This window comes from Dipodomys merriami, unplaced genomic scaffold (genome assembly GCF_024711535.1).
Source record: "Dipodomys merriami isolate MVZ:Mamm:240054 unplaced genomic scaffold, mDipMer1.0.p SCAF_55, whole genome shotgun sequence".
Lineage (NCBI taxonomy): Eukaryota > Metazoa > Chordata > Mammalia > Rodentia > Heteromyidae > Dipodomys > Dipodomys merriami.
Genome location: NW_027206124.1, coordinates 8536806 through 8556060, shown reverse-complemented (window position 1 = coordinate 8556060; position 19255 = coordinate 8536806). Strand labels below are relative to the sequence as shown.

Here is a 19255-nt window from a genome sequence, read left to right as displayed (position 1 = left end):
CCAGCCTTTGCTTCAAGACCCTGGGGGGAGGGAGCGTGTGTGTTCCATCTCCAGGCCCAGATTGGTGCCTTACAAGTGGGGGACCAAGCCGGGTGCTGGTGGCTCACGCCTGTAAGCCAGCTACTCAGGAGACTAAGATCTGAGGATTGTGGTTCAAAACCAGCCCAGGCAAGAAAATCCATGAGACTCTTATCTCTAATTAACCACCAGAAAACTGGCAGTGGTGCTGTGGCTCAAGTGGTAGAGTGTTCATCTAGAGCTGAAGAGCTGAGGGTCAGCATCCAGGCCCAGAGTTCAAGCCCCATGAACCACAAAACAAAAAAAACCCACCCGCACCCCTCCCTCCCCCCAAAAAACAAAACCAAGACCGAACCAGAGCCTTGTTCCCGGGCCTCCTTTACCCGTCGGCTTCCCTGTTGTGTTTTTGTGTTGTGTTTTTTCTTCTTTCTGCGCCTGTTGCCTCCCTAGCTCTTCCTTTGCCCTGCATAACAAGCAGAGGGATTGATTGTTTTGAAATCCTCCCCCTTTTGCACCTGCAGAGCCCTGAGAAGATCTCAGCAAGTGTCCTTCGGGGAGGGTCATGTTGAATCCCCTGCAGACAAAGGATTGCTTATCTTTTAAGACAGGGCCCTGAAGGGTGGTTGGCTTGTGAGCTGGGGTACACCCTGTCCTGTGTCAGAGGCCCAGAAGCTGGAACGGAACAGTGGTTCAGAGAGGTCTTTCTCCAGGCCTCCGGCTCTCAGCACAGCCGTAAAAGACTTTTGCCTTTTGGCGCGGAGGCTTGGAGACCACTGGGCCTCTCACACGGCCCGCTTCCTGCCCCATGGGCAGCCAGCCTGCTCCAGTGTGGCTGCAGAGCGGGTGGTTGTTTTGTATTTCCTACCACATACATGCAGGGAGCGGAGAGCCAGGCAAGAAGAGCCCTCCACATGGGCGCCACTGACTGCATCTCTCACCAATCCCACCTTCTTCCCGGACCATGGAGAGGTGCTGGGGCTGGGCTGCAAAACTGACTGCGCAGCCTTTAGCATGGAGTGTGTTCACCACCGCCCACCGGTGAGGCCGATGCGCTCAGGCTGGGCGGACTGCAGGGCCTTTCTGACCCCCAAGATGATGGTGGTGTTGGGCATTCATTGCCGAGTTGAGGTTAGGTAATTGTGTTGTGAGCAGAGACTTCCCCTTGACCTTAAGAAGGAAACATGTCTTGGGTTGAATGTAGGACATCAGATCTGGGTTTGAAATTATCCCTAGTGTCATTTTCTGTTCTTAGTTGTGATTTGCTGGAAAGAATATAAGTGGTTATTTTCTTTTTTAAAATATGTTCAGGTGATGAACTGGGGGGGGGGGGTTTACAGTTACATAAGTAAGGCAATGAGTACATGTCTTTTAAGTGGTTATTTTCTATCTGAAAAACCAATGTCATCTCAAACTCAGGGCAGGAGGCAGCATTTTTGGGGGGTGCTTCCATGCTAGGGTCTGCCAGGACTAAGTCAGTTCATTGTCGTGGACATCATTTTCCTTTCGGTGGTTTAATAAAAGTCATTGGTACTAATCCTCAGTACCACCTCCCCCCACCCCCAAATAAAAGCAGGGGAGCTGGTGGCTCATGACTGTAATCCCAGCCTCTCAAGGATCTGAAGATCTGGGTTCAGAGTCAGCCTGGGCAGACAGTTCAAGAGACTGTCTCCAATTAACCAGAAAGAAGCTCAAGTGGTAGTATGCTAGCTCTGTGAGCACAAATGTGAGGCCATGAGTTCAAACCTCAGTACCAGCGTGCAAGTGCGCGCGCGCACACACACACAGACTAAAATCCAAAAACACTTCTAAATAGGAAAGGAAAGAACCACAGACCAACATACCCCATGCACATAGACATAAGAATCCTGAACAAAAGCTTTGGCAAATCAAAGTCAACAGCATATAAGAACAGCATGCCATTGTTGTGACCAGTAGTTTATCTCAAAATGCAAGGTTGATTTAACTGGTTAAAAAGCAATCAATGTGTAGTTCATTATATTAACATATTAAGAACAAGCCTATAAAAACCATCTCAATATATATAGAAGAGGGAATTTGACAAAATCTAGCATCCACTCTTAATGAAAACTCTTAGTAACCAAGGCATAGCAAGAAACATCCTGAGCTCTGTGGAGACAGCTAAATTTACACAAAATGATGTGAATATGGATGCTTTCCCACTGAGATTAGAAGTAGGGCAAAGTGCTTCTTCTTACCCTTCTGTTCCCTCCCCATGCGGTTGATTTCAGCCAGTGCAGTGGGGCAGAAGGAGAAATGAATGAAAACATACAGCTGCCTAAACAGCATCCAGGCTGAAGAGGAAGCCACCCGTCTTCTTCTGTGGACAGCACGGCCATCTCTTGATTCTCATGGGCTGGCGTAAGGCTGGAGAGTACCAAGAAGAAAGTCTAGCAAGAATTGAGGGCCTGAGGCCACTATGAAAATGAATCCTGTTTCTATATGCCATTGCTATTAAATGAGCAGTGCCGTTTATGATAGCATAAAAATGTCAAGTGTCTAGTGAAAACATGACAAAAGAGAAAATAGATTGTACACGGAACGCTGCAAAACGTTGCTCGGAGAAATTAAAGATGACCTAATTATGTCCAGAGATCAAAAAACTCAGACTATTAAATATCATTTCTTCCAGACGATCCCCTGCTCAACTTAGCCCCAGTCACGATTCAGAGTGCTTGCTTTTCTGTTGAAACTGACAAGCCCCATGTCCCGTCCCGCCCCCTCTCCCCCCATGCCTCTCCCCTTTGGTACTGGAGCTTGAACTCAGGACCTGTCACTTGCACAGTCTGCTTGCTTATCTGGTTCTGTATTACTGAGCCACCTCCAGCTTGGCAGTTTGCTGGTTGGTTTGGAGATGGAGTTTTGAGAACTTCTCTGCCCTGGTGGCTTCCAGATGAGAGCTTCGTGAAGTAGCTAGGATTATAGACATAAGCCACTGTGCCTGGCGACAAGCTGATTTGTAAATTCATGTGCACACACAAAGCCTCCAGAATAGCTAAACAACAGTGAACAAGATAAACAACCTTGGAGGACTAACGCTACCTGATTTCAAGAACTGTAATCAAGACCTTGTGTTTTTGGCATTGAGACAAAGATCAATGGGATAGAAGAAAGTGCTTAGAAATCAAGCTGTTCATTCCCAGAAAATCTGCTTCCAAAAAGGCACAAAAGAAATCCAGTAAAGCTATATTTTGTAGTACCTTATATGAATTAAACAAATGGTGTAAATGCAGTATATTTGAGGATAGGGGGGTGGATTCATATTTGTACCATCTTGAAAAATTGGATCAGAATAATTCAGATTTGTTGTAAACTTAAAGTTATGAAACTTCTACAAGAAAACAGAGAATCTGGAAACCTGAGTTAGGCACTGAAGATTTTGAAGAATGTCACCCAAGTCATGGGGTGTTAGGGGAAAATCTGGGCAAATAAACTGGCTTTATCAAAATTAAAGTCTGCTGTTCAAACAGTCCATTCTGAATTGTGTGGGGCAGAGCCAAGAACCAAGGCAGTGTACACACAGGCTCTCAGCCTGCAGACTGCCGTCTACCCCACGTCTCATGCCAGGCACTGCTGTCCTGCGGCGGGCCACTGTGGCCCTGGGCCTGTCTGGTGCAGGGCGCAATCAGCCCTGGCTGCGTCTCCTGTACCGGGGATCACGTGTGCCTTGTTGACTGGTCTGATGGCTTGTGTTTCCTCACCTGTACGCGTCCCCCTCCCCCGGCTCTGAGGGGAGCGTGGAGAGGCTGATGAGTACATCTGCAAATGATTGGATTTGATGCCATGTTGCCTTGCTTCCATGGAGCCCTCGAAGAACTTGTATTTTAGATTATGTTACTGTCAAAAAATACACCTTAATACGTCTCTGGAGAGGAGAAGATTGTATGCTGGGATGCCAGATCCGCGCCGATCTCTTACCAGTGCCGGGAGGCTTTGTTCTGTTCTCAGCCTGTCGTTATGGAGCCTTCCTCCCCCCTCCCGGGGTGGGGGCGCCCTCCTGTGCCCGGGCTCAGGCATGGGCACACGGCCTCTTCCTCCAGCCATCTGGCCACTGGAGGCTCAGCTGCGTGTCACCCCCTCCACTCCCACACTTGGGTTGAGTGTGGAATGGCAGATGGCGGTCATGTACTTTGGCTTCCGTATTAAAGTCTGCCCTGGGCAGTGGTGGACCAGCAGTGTGCGTGCAGCGTGGTCTCTGCCCTGGTGTGTGCTGGGGTCTAGCCTCTGGGGGCCATCTGATGGTGGGGGTGCATCCTTTTCCCCTCTCAGTGTGCCAGCTGCCGCGGCTGACCGCCTGCAGTCACGTGATCAGACCATCCCTGACTGCCCATATGCCACTACATGCAGGAGCCCCAGGACACTTGCACTTCTGCAAGTGTCTTTAGGCATCTGTGATCCCTCAGGTGGAGTAACTTGTCGGAATGGCTCACGGAACCTGGGAAAGCATTGCACGTGTAGTTGCAGTTCTATTGCAAAGCACAGGCCATGAGGACCGGCCAAGTGGAGGGTGGTGTGGGCCAGAGCCAGGAGGGCTCCTGGGGCCGTGGAGCTCCATTATCTCCGTGTGAGTCACGGTGGGTACAGCGCTCTGCTGCCACTCACGCTGTTTATTAGGCAGGAGGCTCCTCAGAGGCCAGGGCCAGGGCCTGGTCTCGGACCCCAGACCCTGGTCTGACCGAGTGCCTCGTGGGTATATTCCCTGGTGACCACTCAGTTCCCATTGTGGAGCAACTAAGGCCCACCTGCAGCCAACTGAGTATGACAGGACTTACAGCCCCAGCCGGGAGCCGGGAGCCGAGGCCAAAGTCTTACCCTGGCAGCTGAGGGGGCCATCTGGAATGGCTCACCTCCAGTGTGTGACGGGCCATGTTTCTGGTTGCCTCCCTGAGCTCCAGGGAGGGGCGAGGCGCTTCCTGGGGGACGGATGCCTCTCTGGCCCCTGCAGCTCGGTGGAATCGGTGGATTTGGTGCTCTCGCCCCAAAGCAGGCTGTGCAGAGTGTGCATCTTCAGCACACTCCCGAGGTGGTGTTCATATTTTCTAACTAAATCTCCCTTCTTATTGATTTCCGTTACGATCTCTGAGGTATGGAGGAGAAGCCTCGGGCCGCCGCCCAGTGCATGGCCTCACGGGTCAGCTGCAGCGCCGGAGGGGCCGCCACAGAGCCGGCTGCCCCAGGCCTGGTCCCCTTCGGTGAGCATGGCTGCTGGGGCCGAGAGCACGTGGTCGTCCGGACTCCCCGTCTCTTGGAGCTTGCTGGTCGGCCACCCGAGCTGGCAGCTAGTCCGAGTGCTGTGGCTTGGAGGTGGCTGCTCTGCCCAGCCCTGGCCCCGCACAGCTCTGGGCTGAGCGCCTCCCACTGCCTCTGGTTTCTATAAGCCATCCCCGTTGGGTCTTTGGTCACTTCCGGCCCCTCTGCCGTTCTGGTGGCTGTGAAGGCTGCACATGAGATTCCCGAGGGTTTTGCCCACACTTGGTTCATTGGAGGGTAGGGAAGCGTCGAGCCTGGTGTGACCCACACCTGTGGTGTGGATTTCTGAGACCGGGCCCCAGAGTTCCCTGTCTGGATGGCAGGAGGGAGGGGCCTGGCTGTGCGATGCCCTCGGGCTCAGCGCCTCACCCCGCCCACCCTGGGCGCAGCAGGCCCCTGAGTCCTCAGCTAGCAGGTGTGCGAGGCCTGGCGCTGGTTGGGACCCGGCTCTTCCTCCTGACGAGGGAGGGCTACTCTGCTGTAAAGAGGTCCTATGTTCACTGGCAGTTGGCTCTTGTTTCTGTTCTCTATCCTTTTAACTGATGAGAGAGTTGAAATCTTTCCCCCAAATCAAAGCCTATTCATGTCTGGCCCAGCAAAAGCATGATGTGTTCACATCTTCCTTTGGCTCTGTGCGGGGTGCTTGAAAGGTTTCTTTGTCAGGTAGCTAAGTGTGAGCAATTGTGCCTCTTCTTTGGGCAAATAAATCTGAGTGGCGTCTGCTCCTGCGTCAACAGTGTTTTGATGCCACGTCAATAGATCCACCCCTTCTCCTTTGTAGCGGAAGTCCCCGGGCCCAGAGTGTTTGTCTAATGTGTCTGCACTTCCAGGCAGGAAGACACGAAGTTGTGAGAATTCCAGCCTGCAGTTCTGCTGTGGAAGCGCTCAGGAAAGGGCTCAGCGGCCCCCCGACCCGCAGCACAGTCCCTTCCTGGTGTTTCTACAGCCTCTCGGGGTGTTGTGAAAGGACTCCTTTCAGCCTGAAAGATGACAATAATTACATCTGCCTGCTCATTCATTATGTGCCCACCCTTCTTTCCAGTGAAATGGAAATTTCAGTCTCAGAATTATTGCTAACCAAATTACCTTTATCAGTGAAAGAGCATCTGCTCACAATTACTTACAAAACAGGAAAAATGAATCTTTTCAGCATATACATCCACAGCTCTGATGTATATAAATTGAAAGTCATGCTTGGGGTTTAGCAGTCCATTTTTCACCATGTTCAAAATAGGAGGCAGCTCTGCCAGAAATTCATTATGCACGTTAGAAGGTGGCTGGAAAGCCGGTGGCTGGTCTACTTTATCACTCCTCTTTACACAGTTCCGGAGAAGCATGTAGTCAGGGAAAATGGCTGCTTCTCACGTGACCAAGGGCACTGTCCAGGGGGCTCCAGGTCACATGTTCTGTTGGCCCGAGCCAGCCAGCTTTGCCTCTCTGTGTGTGTGGCGGCCCGTTTCCGTGCTGTGACCGATGTCAGCATGTAGTGGGTGTGCTGCAGCCATTTAGCCCCTGGGAGTTTCCAGGGTCCGGTGCTGGGCAGAGGGGAAGGCAGGTGCTTGGGATGCCCATCCCTGGAGACTTAGACAGCTCCGGGCTCAAGTGATTGGTCTGTCCTGCCTCTCCCACAAGCAGCCAAGCTCCTGGAGGGCAGATCTTTTCTTCCCCGTGCCTTGCTTTCAAAAGCAGCCAGGGCAGTGGAGGCCTGGCAGAATGCTGCTGGGGCCCAAGGAATGAGGAGCCTTCCATCTGGGCAGGGACTGGCCTTCTCCTCTGTTGGGTTATTGCTGTTCTGGGCAGTGTCTGGGGCTGGCCATCAGGTGGGGCTGCCCGGCCTTGTACCTCGCTCTGTGGAGGGAGTGACTGTGTCTAGTACAGGCCTCAGAGGGGCATTCCCGGGTTCTGACCTACTGCTGCCCAGCCCACACCTTCGGCCAAGTTTTCTCACTGGCAAGTGGGGAATTGACAGCCCCAGGGCTCCGGGCAGGGGTCTCTGGGACAGAGGAGGTGGTGCAGGTCCTCTGACCAGGCCCCTCCCAGAGTCCGCAGCACAGAGCAGCTCAGGCCTTGCTGGGTCTGGTTGCTGCCTTTGAGTCTGCCAGGAGCGTGGAAAGGATTCATTTTCCCTCGGTTTCATTAGGTTACTTTAATGACAGATGGTCTGGCTGTTTCTGGGCACACAGGAGAGCGGTTTCTCAGCCCTTGTCAGTGGGTGGGCCCCCTGCTCTGCTGCGGGCGGGGCCTGGCCAGGGCAGCAGTTCCCGGGACCCTGCCTTGAGGAATGGTGGTCAGCCAGGGGGGCGCCGCCATGCTTGGAACGAGGTGTTAGAGTGCGGACTGAGGCCCTGTGCCCCGCAGCTGGCGCTGGCACCGTGCCCGGGTCATTGCACGTGACTGCACCCCTGCGGCCCATCTGGCCGGCCCTGCTCTGGCCGTGTGGGTGACCCTGCCGGAGTGGCTGTGACTCCAGGCTGCTGACTTCGGCCTTGTTCCCATGGAAGGGTCCAGGCGGAGTGAGGCTGGCCGAGACCGGAGTCCATGGAAGTCCATGGGGCTGCAGGCTGGGTGGCCAGCTGGACCAGGCTGCCAGGCCAAACCTGCGCAGCGAGTGGCTCCTGCGGAGACCAGGCTGGCTGCCCGGAAGGTCACCTTCCGTCCCCCGCACGCCGGTTCCTTCCCCCAGGCTGCCTCCACGATCAGGGACACGCATCGCTCTTGCTCAGGGTAGAACCTTGCTCAGTGGAGCCCACTGTCATCTGAACTGAACTGCTGGTTTTCAGCTCTCATCAGTATGAATTTCATATCATCTGGAGCGTCCTCGTCCGTGCTCTGGGCCTTGGCCAAGGCTGCCATTAATCCTGAAGTGCTGGGCCTTTGAGAACAGGCAGAGGTCAGCCTGGACCAGGAGCCAATCAGAGAGCCTGGAAGTTTCCATTCTTCAATGTGGAAGCTGAAGCGAATTCCAGTTAGAATTGATTACTTGTTTTTATTTAAAAAAGGATTTGCTCATGTAGAAATACCAAAATCCACCATTCGCGTGTACATATGTGTGCTTGATTTTAGTGTATTTTTTAGTGTTAGTTGTCCAAGGGGGTTTCATGGAGGTTTCCATCCTCACAAACCCTGTTCCCCATCAGCCTCCTCTCTCCATCACTCTTCCTCAACTCAGCTTTATTGGTTTTATCGTTCTGTTTCCGCACATGCCTACAAAGGACTTTGGCAATCTCGACCTCTCATCCATGCTCTCCATGCATCCTCGCCCCTCCTGTGGACACCCACCCACAACCGAGCCTGGCCCACCCTCCCTAGGCCTCTTAATAACGCTAAACCACATGGACTCTCTCAGTGGGGGCTGAGTGCCAGGGAGCGGGCGAGCGGAGGGGGCCACCAAAGGCCTCCTTCCTGCACGCTGGCATCCTTCCTCGGCCAGCTGTCACAGTGCGTGTGGCCTGCTCTCCTCTGACCTGGGCCCCTGGGCCCCACGCAGATCCCTGCAGAGGCGGTACGTGGCGGCAGGCACGCGTGTGCCTCGGCATGGGTTTTCAGGCCGTCGCGACACACTGGGACCCTCCCCGTCAAACCCTGGCCCAGTCTCAGCTGCGTGGGGCGCTCTCTCCTGGCCACTCTGACGCCCTGTTGCAGGGGTGGGGTGTGCTGTATTGGGGTTCTTGCCTGCCTATACTGCGTGCTTCCTTGCTTGCACTGATTTTGAATTGCCACCGCTGTGCACCCCCTGTGATGTTCTCCAGACCCTCCTCTCAGTCTGTTTGCTGATACTGTAATGAAATACTGAAAGCTGGGTACGTAGGAGGAAAATTACTTTATTTAGCTCTCAGTTCTGGAGCTCCAAGGCCCTGGTCCTGGCATCAGCTTAGCCGGTGAGGATTTCATGGTGGATGGTGTCCCACGTGGTGGGAACAGGTGTAAGAGGAAGAGGTGACATCACATGACAGGAAGCCAGAGCAGAGGCCAGAGTGGTCAGGAGTATGCTTTGATGACATCTGTGCTGGGAGAACCACCAGAGTCCTGAGAACTGCATTAGTTCCTTCTGAGGGTAGTCTGCCAACCTCTAGCCAGCTCATGAACCCGAGGGGACACACCAGGTCCAAATGGTGGAACAGCCACACAGAAGTCTGTTCTGCTCGGCTGAGGACAGTGGTGGTTTAGAGGAGGAGGAGGAGGAGGAGGAGGAGGAGGAGGAGGAGGAGGAGGAGGAGGAGGAGGAGGAAGAGGTGGTGATAATGAATGAGACAACACAGGACCCAAGACCCTGCTGTGGGAACTGAGCCCCTCCTTGTTGGGTGAGGCCAACAGGGCCTCCTCTCCTCCCAGCCATGGCAGCCTGGAGTCCAGACAGGCCTGTGTACACTTCTGCTGGGACCACTCATCTGGAAGATGCTGGGCATCTCAAGGTGGGCGGGCCCTGCTTCTCCCTTGCCTTCACACTTCAGTTTGGAAAGCCTTGTTTCTGAAGTAGCAGTGGGAAAGCTTGAGCCAGTGTACCCTAGCAAGCCACTGAGCACTTGCCCCTCTCCTGTGTGTGTGTATTTTCCATTCTTAGAACTTTCTTTTGGTGCATGAGGAACTGTAAAGCTTAAAGTATTTCTTCTCAGGACAAGCACATAGGGAAGGCAAGTGTGAGGGAAAGCAGGTGTGCAGACGGGACAATCCTGGGACAATTAGGCACAAAGGACATATGCCACCATTACTGTCCTTCCCAGGCCATCAGAGTGCACTACACGGCAGGTACTGGGCAGGCAGGTCGTGGCCTGACCATCGGAATATTTGCCCCTAGGATGATACACCTTTCTCCACAGGCATCATAAAACGGGGAGGAGGGCTTGAGGCTGTGGAGGCTGCCTCAGCCTGAGCAGAAGCAGGATCACAGGGCTGATACAGGTGCTGCTTGGAGGCGGTTGGTGGAGCCTGGCTTGTTGTAGAGCCCAGCTGGCTTCTGGGTACCCTGGCTTAGAACCCAGAGCCTGACAGACCTGTCCAGGAAGTCCTTTCGTCTGAGTGAGGATGAGGTGTGTGGGAGGTGGCCTGCTCATTCTCTTGCCCTCTCTGGGCAGGTAGATCTGTGCCCGAGCCCACACTACACAATACCCCTCCTTGGAACGTGTGTGTGTGCGTGTGTGCGTGTATGCGCGCATGTGTGTGTGCGTGTGTGTGCGTGTGTGCGCGCGTGTGTGTGTGCGTGTGCGTGCGTGCGTGTGTGTGCGTGCGTGCGTGTGTGTGTGTGCGTGCGTGTGTGCGTGTGTGTGTGTGTGTGTGTGTGTGTGTGTGTGTGTGTGTGTGTGTGTGTGTACCCCTGCCATCCATGGTGGCAGTGGCTGCTGTCACCATCATCATTGCCACGGTCTCCACCAGCGTCCGTTCCCTTGAAGGGCTGTGAAGTTTGTCCTTGGAGCTTGGCAGTGTGCATTAGCGGCGCAGGGCTTCAGAGGGGTGGCCGGCTTTCCCAGGGTTCTGCTGACCGCCTGTGTTTGTTTGGTGCAGAGCAAGTCCACGGGCACCTGGAGCAGCACGAGGTGCGGTACCTGCAGTTTGCCTTCCGCTGGATGAACAACCTGTTGATGAGGGAGGTGCCGCTGCACTGTACCGTCCGTCTGTGGGACACCTACCAGGTGAGCGCTCCCGGCCTGCGCGGCCTCTGCTCTGCTGGACGGACTGGCCTTCAGCGCAGTCTCTCAGCTGAAGCACGGTCCTTTTAAAAGCCCACTTCTGGTGTCTGTCATCTGACTCGATGTAGAACAAGAAAAAAGGCTTTGTCCCATCTGTCTGTCACTGGATGTGGCTGGGACCTCTTGGTGACGCGTTCCAGTGCTGGCCGGGCGTGTGCCTAATAAGGCTGCTCTCTGCTGGCAGCTTGAGCCGCTCCTGTCAGAAACTCACGCTGCCGACGCGCACGCTGTGTGTTTTCAGTGACTTATTACCAGGAGTGTGTCTTGAGGAGACTGCGTTTTCTGGAACCGGCTTTTATACCCTCAGGTGTTCACATTCTCACACCTTTTCATTTGTTCCTGACGCAGCCTGTGAAGCTGAGTCGCGTGCTGGGGTTCAGACCCTAGCTTCCGTCGTCAGGGCAAATGGCAAAAGCTGTTCCGTGGGCCTGGGAGCAGATCTCTGCACCGTGCACTAAGCGTGGCTCCTGCATTGGCCGGTTTTCACCGTACACTACAACATACAAGCCTTTCACGTTGTGTGCTCCAGGGCTGTGCAAAGGGGGCTTTGCCCTGGGAGCTTGGCCCTGTGGGTGGGGCAGGAAGGGGCGTAGCAGGAATACATCCAGGCGTTCTCTGGGGTGCGCTCCAGCCTGGGAACCTTGCGCATGGGGTCCACGAGAGAGTGGTGAGAGGCAGGATGCCCTGCGGCAGCCAGCAAGGCCTCCGGACCGAGGCCTCCGGACTGAGGAGCCTCCATCTGGAGGCTGTGCCCTTCCCTCAGGACGGGGTGCTGCTGGGCCTCCACGCCCACCATCCCTGATGGGCTGCCTTTCCCGAGAATTCCCTTGGATGGGTGCCTAGCGCTTTGTTCTTGCTGCTGTTCTTGCTGTGGTTGTGCGCTGTACAGCAGGTGTGGGTGGCCTGTGGTTCTTAAGTCTCGTGTTGATTTGTAACAGCTACTGAATCCAAACTGTCCTTTCATTCCCTCATCTCCCGTTTCATGATCATAGGAAGCCCTGTGATTTACTTTTTTTTTTGCAGCTTGTACGTTCTCATGCTGATTGCTAAAGGCATTGTTACTGGTCAGTAGGCTTTGCCTTTCAAGGTACTTGGCAGCTACAGAATTTCTGGATGAAAATATTAGCTGGGGCGTGAAGCCTTACCCGGCGTTATTTGGTCATGTAGCTGCCAGTCTAGCGCCATTGATCGGCTCTTCCTAGGATTACAGGAAACAAAATTTAATATCCTGTAAATGGCAAATGCTTTCCATTTTTGTGATTGGTCGGACCGTTCAGGACCCAATCCCCTCTCATTAAGCACAGAGTTCTTTGTACACGGTCCCATTATGAGTGAATTAGGTATTAAGTCAGTTGCACTCGGAAGAGCTGGAAGATGGATGGACTTGCCTCTGTCCTGCCCCGCTTCTCCAAAATTTCTAATAGGTGGTAAAACTTGGGACACAATTAGGACCTCATCACTGAGTTAATTTTCCTGAAATTAAATTTTGTCACGAACCGACTCATTCATATGATGGACTCATTCTAGAGCTGATAGCACCCTGGTCATAAGCCTTTTTACATCTTAAAAATTGGGGTATTTCTATTTTACAGGGCCAAGTAACCATGAAATTATATTGCGTCTTTGGCAATGAAAATACACCGTAATCATCGGGTAGCAGTTGGCTGGTTATTTTCTTCTAAACTGGGTTGTTTATTAGCTGGGCTTTTCAGGTTTCACTAACTATCTCCTCACAGAGGTACCTTGAACTCCTCTTGGGACGTGTGTCAATGAAAGGTTTAGTAATAAACCCCTAACCTGTTTTAGGCTCCAGATACACAGTGGTCCGAAAGCGAATGGGCTGAATTAGTCTAGGCGTGGAAACGGCATGGTTCACACTTCTTTGGGGCCAGCAACCTAGGGACGCAGGCCTGGTGTGTCACTGGTCTTAGGTAGTCCCAGCCCCAAGGGGAGCCTTAGCCTGTGAGAACCACTTTCAAGTCCTCTGTCAAAGGCTGTGCCAGGGGTATTGCCTCCAGTCCAAACCGTACTCATGGAGAGGAACTCTGGGTTTGTTCTGTTCATTGTGGGGCTGTGGCTGTACAGCTGAGTTAATGTGTTCTATATTCAGTTTTCTCACCAGTTCAACCAGGATTTCTTTAATAGCACATGGGGGTTTCATTGTGATAATTCTATAGATGTGTACAGTGTATTTTAAAGATGTTCATTCCTCTATTATATTCATTTAACCCCTTGTCTCCTCCTAACTTACTTTAATCCTTTTTCCCCCTCCACCAGGCAAGTTTCCCCCCTTTTTTTACACTCATGCCCCATTATTACTGTGATCTTTGTCCTCATGTTAGATCTAGATTTTAAATGAGAAATGTGATATTGGCTTTTAAAAATCTTGTTCAACATGGTGGTCTCTGTTTCCATCCATTTCCTGCAAATGTCATAATTTTATTTTCCTTTATGACTGAACAATACTCCATAGCGTGTATGTGTGCCTGTGTATTTATGTATGCGTATGTGTGACTGTGACTGTATATGTGTTTACATGTATGCATGTGTCTATGTACGTGTGTCAGGGTATATGTGCCTGTGTGTGCATTACACAGCATTTTCTTTATTCATTCATGAGTTGTTGGGCACCTTGGCAGATTCCATCATTTGATTATTGTTAGTGTGGTGCTAAACATGGGCACGCAGATCTTTTCTGTTGCTTTGCATTCCTTCAGATATTTGCCCAAGAGTGATATGGGGGGCTCATAAAACATGTCTGCTTCTTTGGAGCCTCCAAACTGACTACCTTGGTGGTTGCACCCGTTCACATCCCCCAACAGAGTGGCATTTGGAATCTCAATGTGGTTTTGATTTCCTTTATGGCTAAAATTGTTGATCATTCCTTTATGTGTTTGTAAACCATTCGTGTTTTTTCTTTTAAGAATCATCTGTTCAAATCATTTGCTCATTTATTAATTGAATTATTCTTTTACTGTTAAATGTGCTTAGCCTTTAATATTCTGTACATTAATCCTTTATCTGTTGAATAACAGGTGAAGATTTTTTTCCCCCATATATGGGTTGTCTCTGGGTTTTGGTAATTGTTTCTTCACTGTGCAGAAACTTCTTAATTTTGTGAAGTTAAGTGCGTTAGTTCTAGTTCTTATTTTCTGGGCAGTTGGAGTCCTTTTCAAAAAGAATTGCATATTATCTATATCTTAAAAATGCTTTTCTATTTTCCCGTAGTAAGTTCCAGGTTTCAGATCCCACATTAAGATCTTTGATTCACTTGGAATTGATTTTAGTACGGGAATCTCCTTTCAGTCCTCTGCTGGAGATAACTGGTCTTGCTCACATCTTTTGTTGAAGAGGCTGTTTTGCTCCAATGTATCTGTTTTACATCCTCATTAAAAATCACATTGGCTGTAGGTGTGTGACTTGATTTCTGGATCTTCAGTTCTGTGCCATTGGTCTTTAGGTCTGTTTTTGTGCCAGTGCCAAGCTGTTTTTGTTACTATGGCTCTGTATATAAGTAAGTCTGGTTGTGGAACCTTCAATGTTGCTCTTTTTGTTTAATATTACTTTTGCTATTTGGGGTTTTCTATGTTTCCATATGAATTTTAGGACCGATTTCTCTAAATCTGTGAAGGATACCATTTAGACGGGCATTGGGACAGAGCAGGTTTTTTTTTTTAAATTTTATTTCTGTTTTGTCAGTTGTGGGGCTTGAACTCTGGGCCTGAGTGCTGTCCCTCAGCTCTTCAGTTCAAGGCTAATGCTCTACGACTTGAGCCATAGTGCCACTTCTGGTTTTCTGAGTGGTTTATTGGAGATAAGAGTCTCACAGACTTTTCCTGCCCAGGCTGGCTTTGAACCGCATTCCTCAGATCTCAGCCTCCTGAGTAGCTAGGATGACAGGTGTGAGCCACCTGGCTTGGGTGGGGTTTTGATGGGCATTGCATCAAGTAATCAATGCTGAGGTTCCGCTCCCTTGGCTCAGCTCCTAGGTGCTGACTCAGAGCAGCTTGCTGTGCTCTGTCTACTCAGAGGGAAGAGGGTCTGAGCTGGGCTGAGGTAGTAGGTGTCTGGGTTCTGGTTGAGCAGCTGCTGTTTGCTAAGATCCAAGGTGCATCAAGGGCCCCTCAGCTTTCCCAGCTCAAAGGCCTTTCCATTCGGACCCTCCAGCGTGGCTCCTTCAGCCGTGTCCCCAAGGTCCACATGGCTGGCATGTGCAGCGTGGCTTCTCCAGCCATGCCCTAGGCCCCACAGGTGATCTTTGGTGTTTGTCTAGGACCACCAACAGCCAGGATGGAGGTGTCCTGTGAGCCGCCGCCATTAGGAGTTTGGTGTGACCAGCAGTGAGTGTCCTCATTGGAGCGCGTGTGGGAGGAGCGCTGGCAGGACGCGTCTCCCTGTGGGAGAGTCTCACGTAGGTGCGGTAGGTTTCGTGCCGTGGTGAGCCAGAGCTGACAGTAGACAGTAGACTCAGGAGCTGGGTGCTGGCTGGCGTGCACCCTCTTCTTATTCAGTTAGTTCCGAAAGGATTGAGCATAAAAGACTAGAACAAGAAGAGCCTCGTTAGCTACCATCTGTGACCTGGGCAGGCCTGGCTGGGGGCGCAGTCCAGCAGGAAACACGTGTCCCCCAAGAGCCAGGCAGGCCTGGCCAGGGGCACAGTCCAGCAGGAAGCATGTGCCCAGGATGATGCCTCTGTTGGCCTCTGGTCTCCAGCTCCTTCCTCCCTGGATAGACACATTCATATGGAAATACCCATTGGTATTTCCCTCACCAGAGGGCCCAATTGAGGTAGGAGGTGCAGGGGCAGCTGACAGGGTCAGGGGTCTATAGAAATGTCAATGTGCAGCCCAGGATGTGGTCTGTTCTGGGGCTCAGTGAGCACAGCGCCGGCTCTGTTGCTTTTCAATGGCAAAAAGATTCGGCAGAGAGCCTGTGAGCCAGCAGGTGCCTTCCTGGGAATCACTGCGGACCTGGGATCCGTCCCGTCAGGCCCTGGCCCAAGTTGCACTGCAGTTGTATTTAGGAATGCTGAGGTTTTCTGAGCTCAGAGGAGGCGTTCACATACACGCGTCCGTCCACCCCTCCGTCCTGCCCTCTGCAGCATGGACTCTGTGAGCGGCCGGCTTGGGGACCTAAGACACCTTCCGGATGTCTGAGCAAGCAGCTCTCCTCCCTCAGCGGCCTTGGGAAAGGGACACATGCCCTGCCTGGGACCAGCAGGGGCTGGAGGCTTGGACACTCGCTGCCCAGGGTGCAGTCATGATGAAAAGGCACGGCAGTCGGGTCTTGCGGTGAGTTGAAGGTGAGGTGGAGGGGGGTGCTAGGGCAGGAGTCCACATCCAGGCTGCAGGTCCAGAAGGTCTGAGCAGGTGATGGGCGGCGCGCGGCGGGTGAGGACATGCCCATGTGAGGTGTGGTGCAGTGCACGGAGGGAGGGCAGACTCAGGCATGTCCCCGCCACACCTCTCCCCGCTGTGCCCAGGTAACAGGTGTTGGGACCACCGTGCTGATACTGTGAAACAGGTAGCATTGAAACTGATGGATTGGTTAATCTAATAAACCAGAGGAGCAGGGCTCCTTACAACGTACTTTTTCATAAGCCCATTAAGATTTGAGGGTGTAAGCGCTTCATGCCTGCCCGCCTACAGGAAGCAGGAATACATCACTGTCAGCCAGCAAAGGTTTAGAAATGAGAATATCCAGCAAGACTTGGCTCTCTGCTGATGAGTTTGTAGGGTGGAGCCGGAAGAAGACGTAGCTGACACTTCAGAGCGGCCTTCGCGTTGCTCTCCTGGGCTGCTGTAGAGGTGGCATACACAAGTGTCCTCACCAGGCCGCTCTTCCTGTACATCACCATCACGCTGGGCTTTAGCAGAGCTCGCTCAGGGCTTGGGACTGTGGACAGGGGCTTCCTTTCCTCTGCAGCTCTGGCCAAGTGCGTGAGGCCCCAGAGGCCTGGTGCAGATGTGTCCTGGAGTGACTGTCTCCGGATAGGGGCTGGGACCCCTCACCTTGCACACAGTTCTGACCCGTCTTAAGCTCACTTTGTGGACGAAGGTACCCCTTCCTGCCCCCCCCTCATTGTCCTTTGAGCAAGATAGGTGGTTTGTGCACATTTTGGTCAGCTCTCCATGGTTGGAACAGGTTCTGGAGAGCGTCCGCTTCACAAGGGCAGCTGGGGCTTTCGGAGCCTGGTCAGTTGGCCTGATTGCTTTTGGGATCATGGCAAGGCAGCACGGCATGATGGGAGCAAAACTTCTCACCTCATGCCCCAGAGGTGAAGCAGAATGACGAGGAGGGGGCCCGAGCTCTCGAGGTCTCATTGTCCTGTACAAAAGCACCCCTCCCTGAACTTGAAGCTCTCCCCCGGGGCGTCCCCGCTGCAGCATGTCACGTCCTCCTGTCTTATAGACATTGCCGGTGCCCAGGTCCCCTTGCCAGGCCTAGACAAGGCACCAAGGGCAAAGGGAAGGGCTGCCGGTCCTAAGAGAACTGTGACAGCTAGCACTCGTGCCAAGGGGTGCCCTGGGTCCTCGCCCGGGCTGTGACAGCGCTGTGTCCCCTCCTCCATTCTCCTCCTGGTGACTGGAGTTGTCATGTTCTCACCCCAGCAGCCGGGAGCTGTGCACAGGACCGGGGAGCTCCTGCTCAGCCTGGCGCGTCCCGTCCCCATGCTCATCCCCCCCCCCCCCCCCCGCCTGGACTTTAGACTCTGTCTGAAGTCTAGCATAGCCCAGTAACGACCTTCTTCTTCATGCCCTCTGGAGGAAAGCTAAAAAGTGAGTTAACCTAAGACCTGCTTCTAGGAACTTGGCCCTGTGGGCCTCTAGGGTGAGAAGCGTTCTCAGGGTTTCTGTGGCCCTGGTGTTGCTCTTCACTCCGCCACGTGCATGCTCTGCTCTCCTTTCTGGGCCCACTGTGGCCAGGCTTTGTGGCACTAGGGCAGCATTCTGGGACAAGTGTTGGTACCACTCCTGCCACTGTCTTGAGTATTGGAATGTCCCTGGCTCTGCAGACCTCTGCACTTGCTCGCTGACACACGGACCTTGTCCAGAAGGGAGCCCTGTGGGCATTGGACTAGTGCTGACGGCCTCAAACCTGCACGCCGAGGCTCGCCTCCCAGTGCCTTGGCTTCCCTTTGTGTTCTACGGCATCGTGTTCTTTTATCAACATGAGTGTATTGCCCAAGCTGGGGGTAGAGGAGCCCCTGTGTTGAATCTAGCTGACCAGCATTGGGTACGGCATGAAGGGTGGTAGCTTCCTTTTCCAGCAGGGTCCCTCTGTCCCAAGAGCAGTGTGTCCGCAGGTCTGTCGTCTGTCTGGCCCTGTGGCTCACTTAGAGAGGGCAGACATCCCAGGGGAGCCACTGTGAGAACAGTGCCTTGTTTTTATGAACACTTGTTTAGGGCGGCCGATGTTCTCTCCCAGAACTTGAGTCTAGTAGATGATAAAGTGCTAAATGGCGGGTGGCTCAGGCATCATGCGGCGGTCCTGCTGGCCCTCCGATCACACGCTGGTGTGCAGCCAGCCTGCCGGGATGCTCTCAGGAAGCTGCTTCTGAGCCTCGGGGAGCGCGTGCACACAGGTGGCCCTAGAGCTGTGTGGCAGTGCCAGGGGCCCTCACGACGGGGCCGTGGGGGCTGGGAAGGAGAGCCCGGCCTGGCCTGTGCAGACCGAGACAGGACCCCGCTGGGGCCTATGCTATACAGAAGAGGACAGCGAGGCCGGTGAGAAGGGGCCTCGCCCAGCGTCTCCCACTGGAGCAGCCATGCATCGGTGGCCCTGGCGCCAAGAGCAGATGTGACGAAGACCTGTGCTCCTTTCCAGCACTTTATCCTTGCGGGCTCTGGCAGCCTCCTGCTGATGGTTGTCAGGCCTGACTTGCTGGGCCCGTGCATGCTCCTCCTGTCCCTGCACACCGGGCTGTCAGGCCCTGACTTGCTGGGCCCGTGCATGCTCCTCCTGTCCCTGCACACCGGGCTGTCAGGCCCTGACTTGCTGGGCCCGTGCATGCTCCTCCTGACCCAGGCTCACCGGACTGGCGTCTTCTTAGGCTGTGTGTCTCGCAGGCACACCCATCTTTGTTTTCTGCGGTGAAATCTCCATTGCGTCTGAGTGCCGCCTGTGCACCACGTCCCCCCCCCCCCCCCGTGCCCTGGGGCCTGGCGTGTTTCCTGTGTTCCCTTTGGGCCGCTGTGGGCCTGGCTCATGGAGCTCTCTGAGTCTTCTTGCCTTGTGATGCTCAGCTTCCCACAGGGTTGGGCCTGGATGCCATCCTTGCCTCC

The 19255-nt window shown here is 53.4% G+C and overlaps 1 protein-coding gene across 1 annotated transcript in view; it reads left to right on the top strand.

Annotated features, from left to right (window-relative positions):
* The window catches only part of Tbc1d22a (TBC1 domain family member 22A), a 305311-nt gene that overhangs the window by 211696 nt on the left and 74360 nt on the right, over positions 1-19255 (top strand). The window contains exon 11 of the mRNA XM_069999815.1: positions 10786-10913. Coding sequence (XP_069855916.1) covers positions 10786-10913 — 128 coding nt within the window. The remainder of the gene's footprint in view (positions 1-10785; positions 10914-19255) is intronic.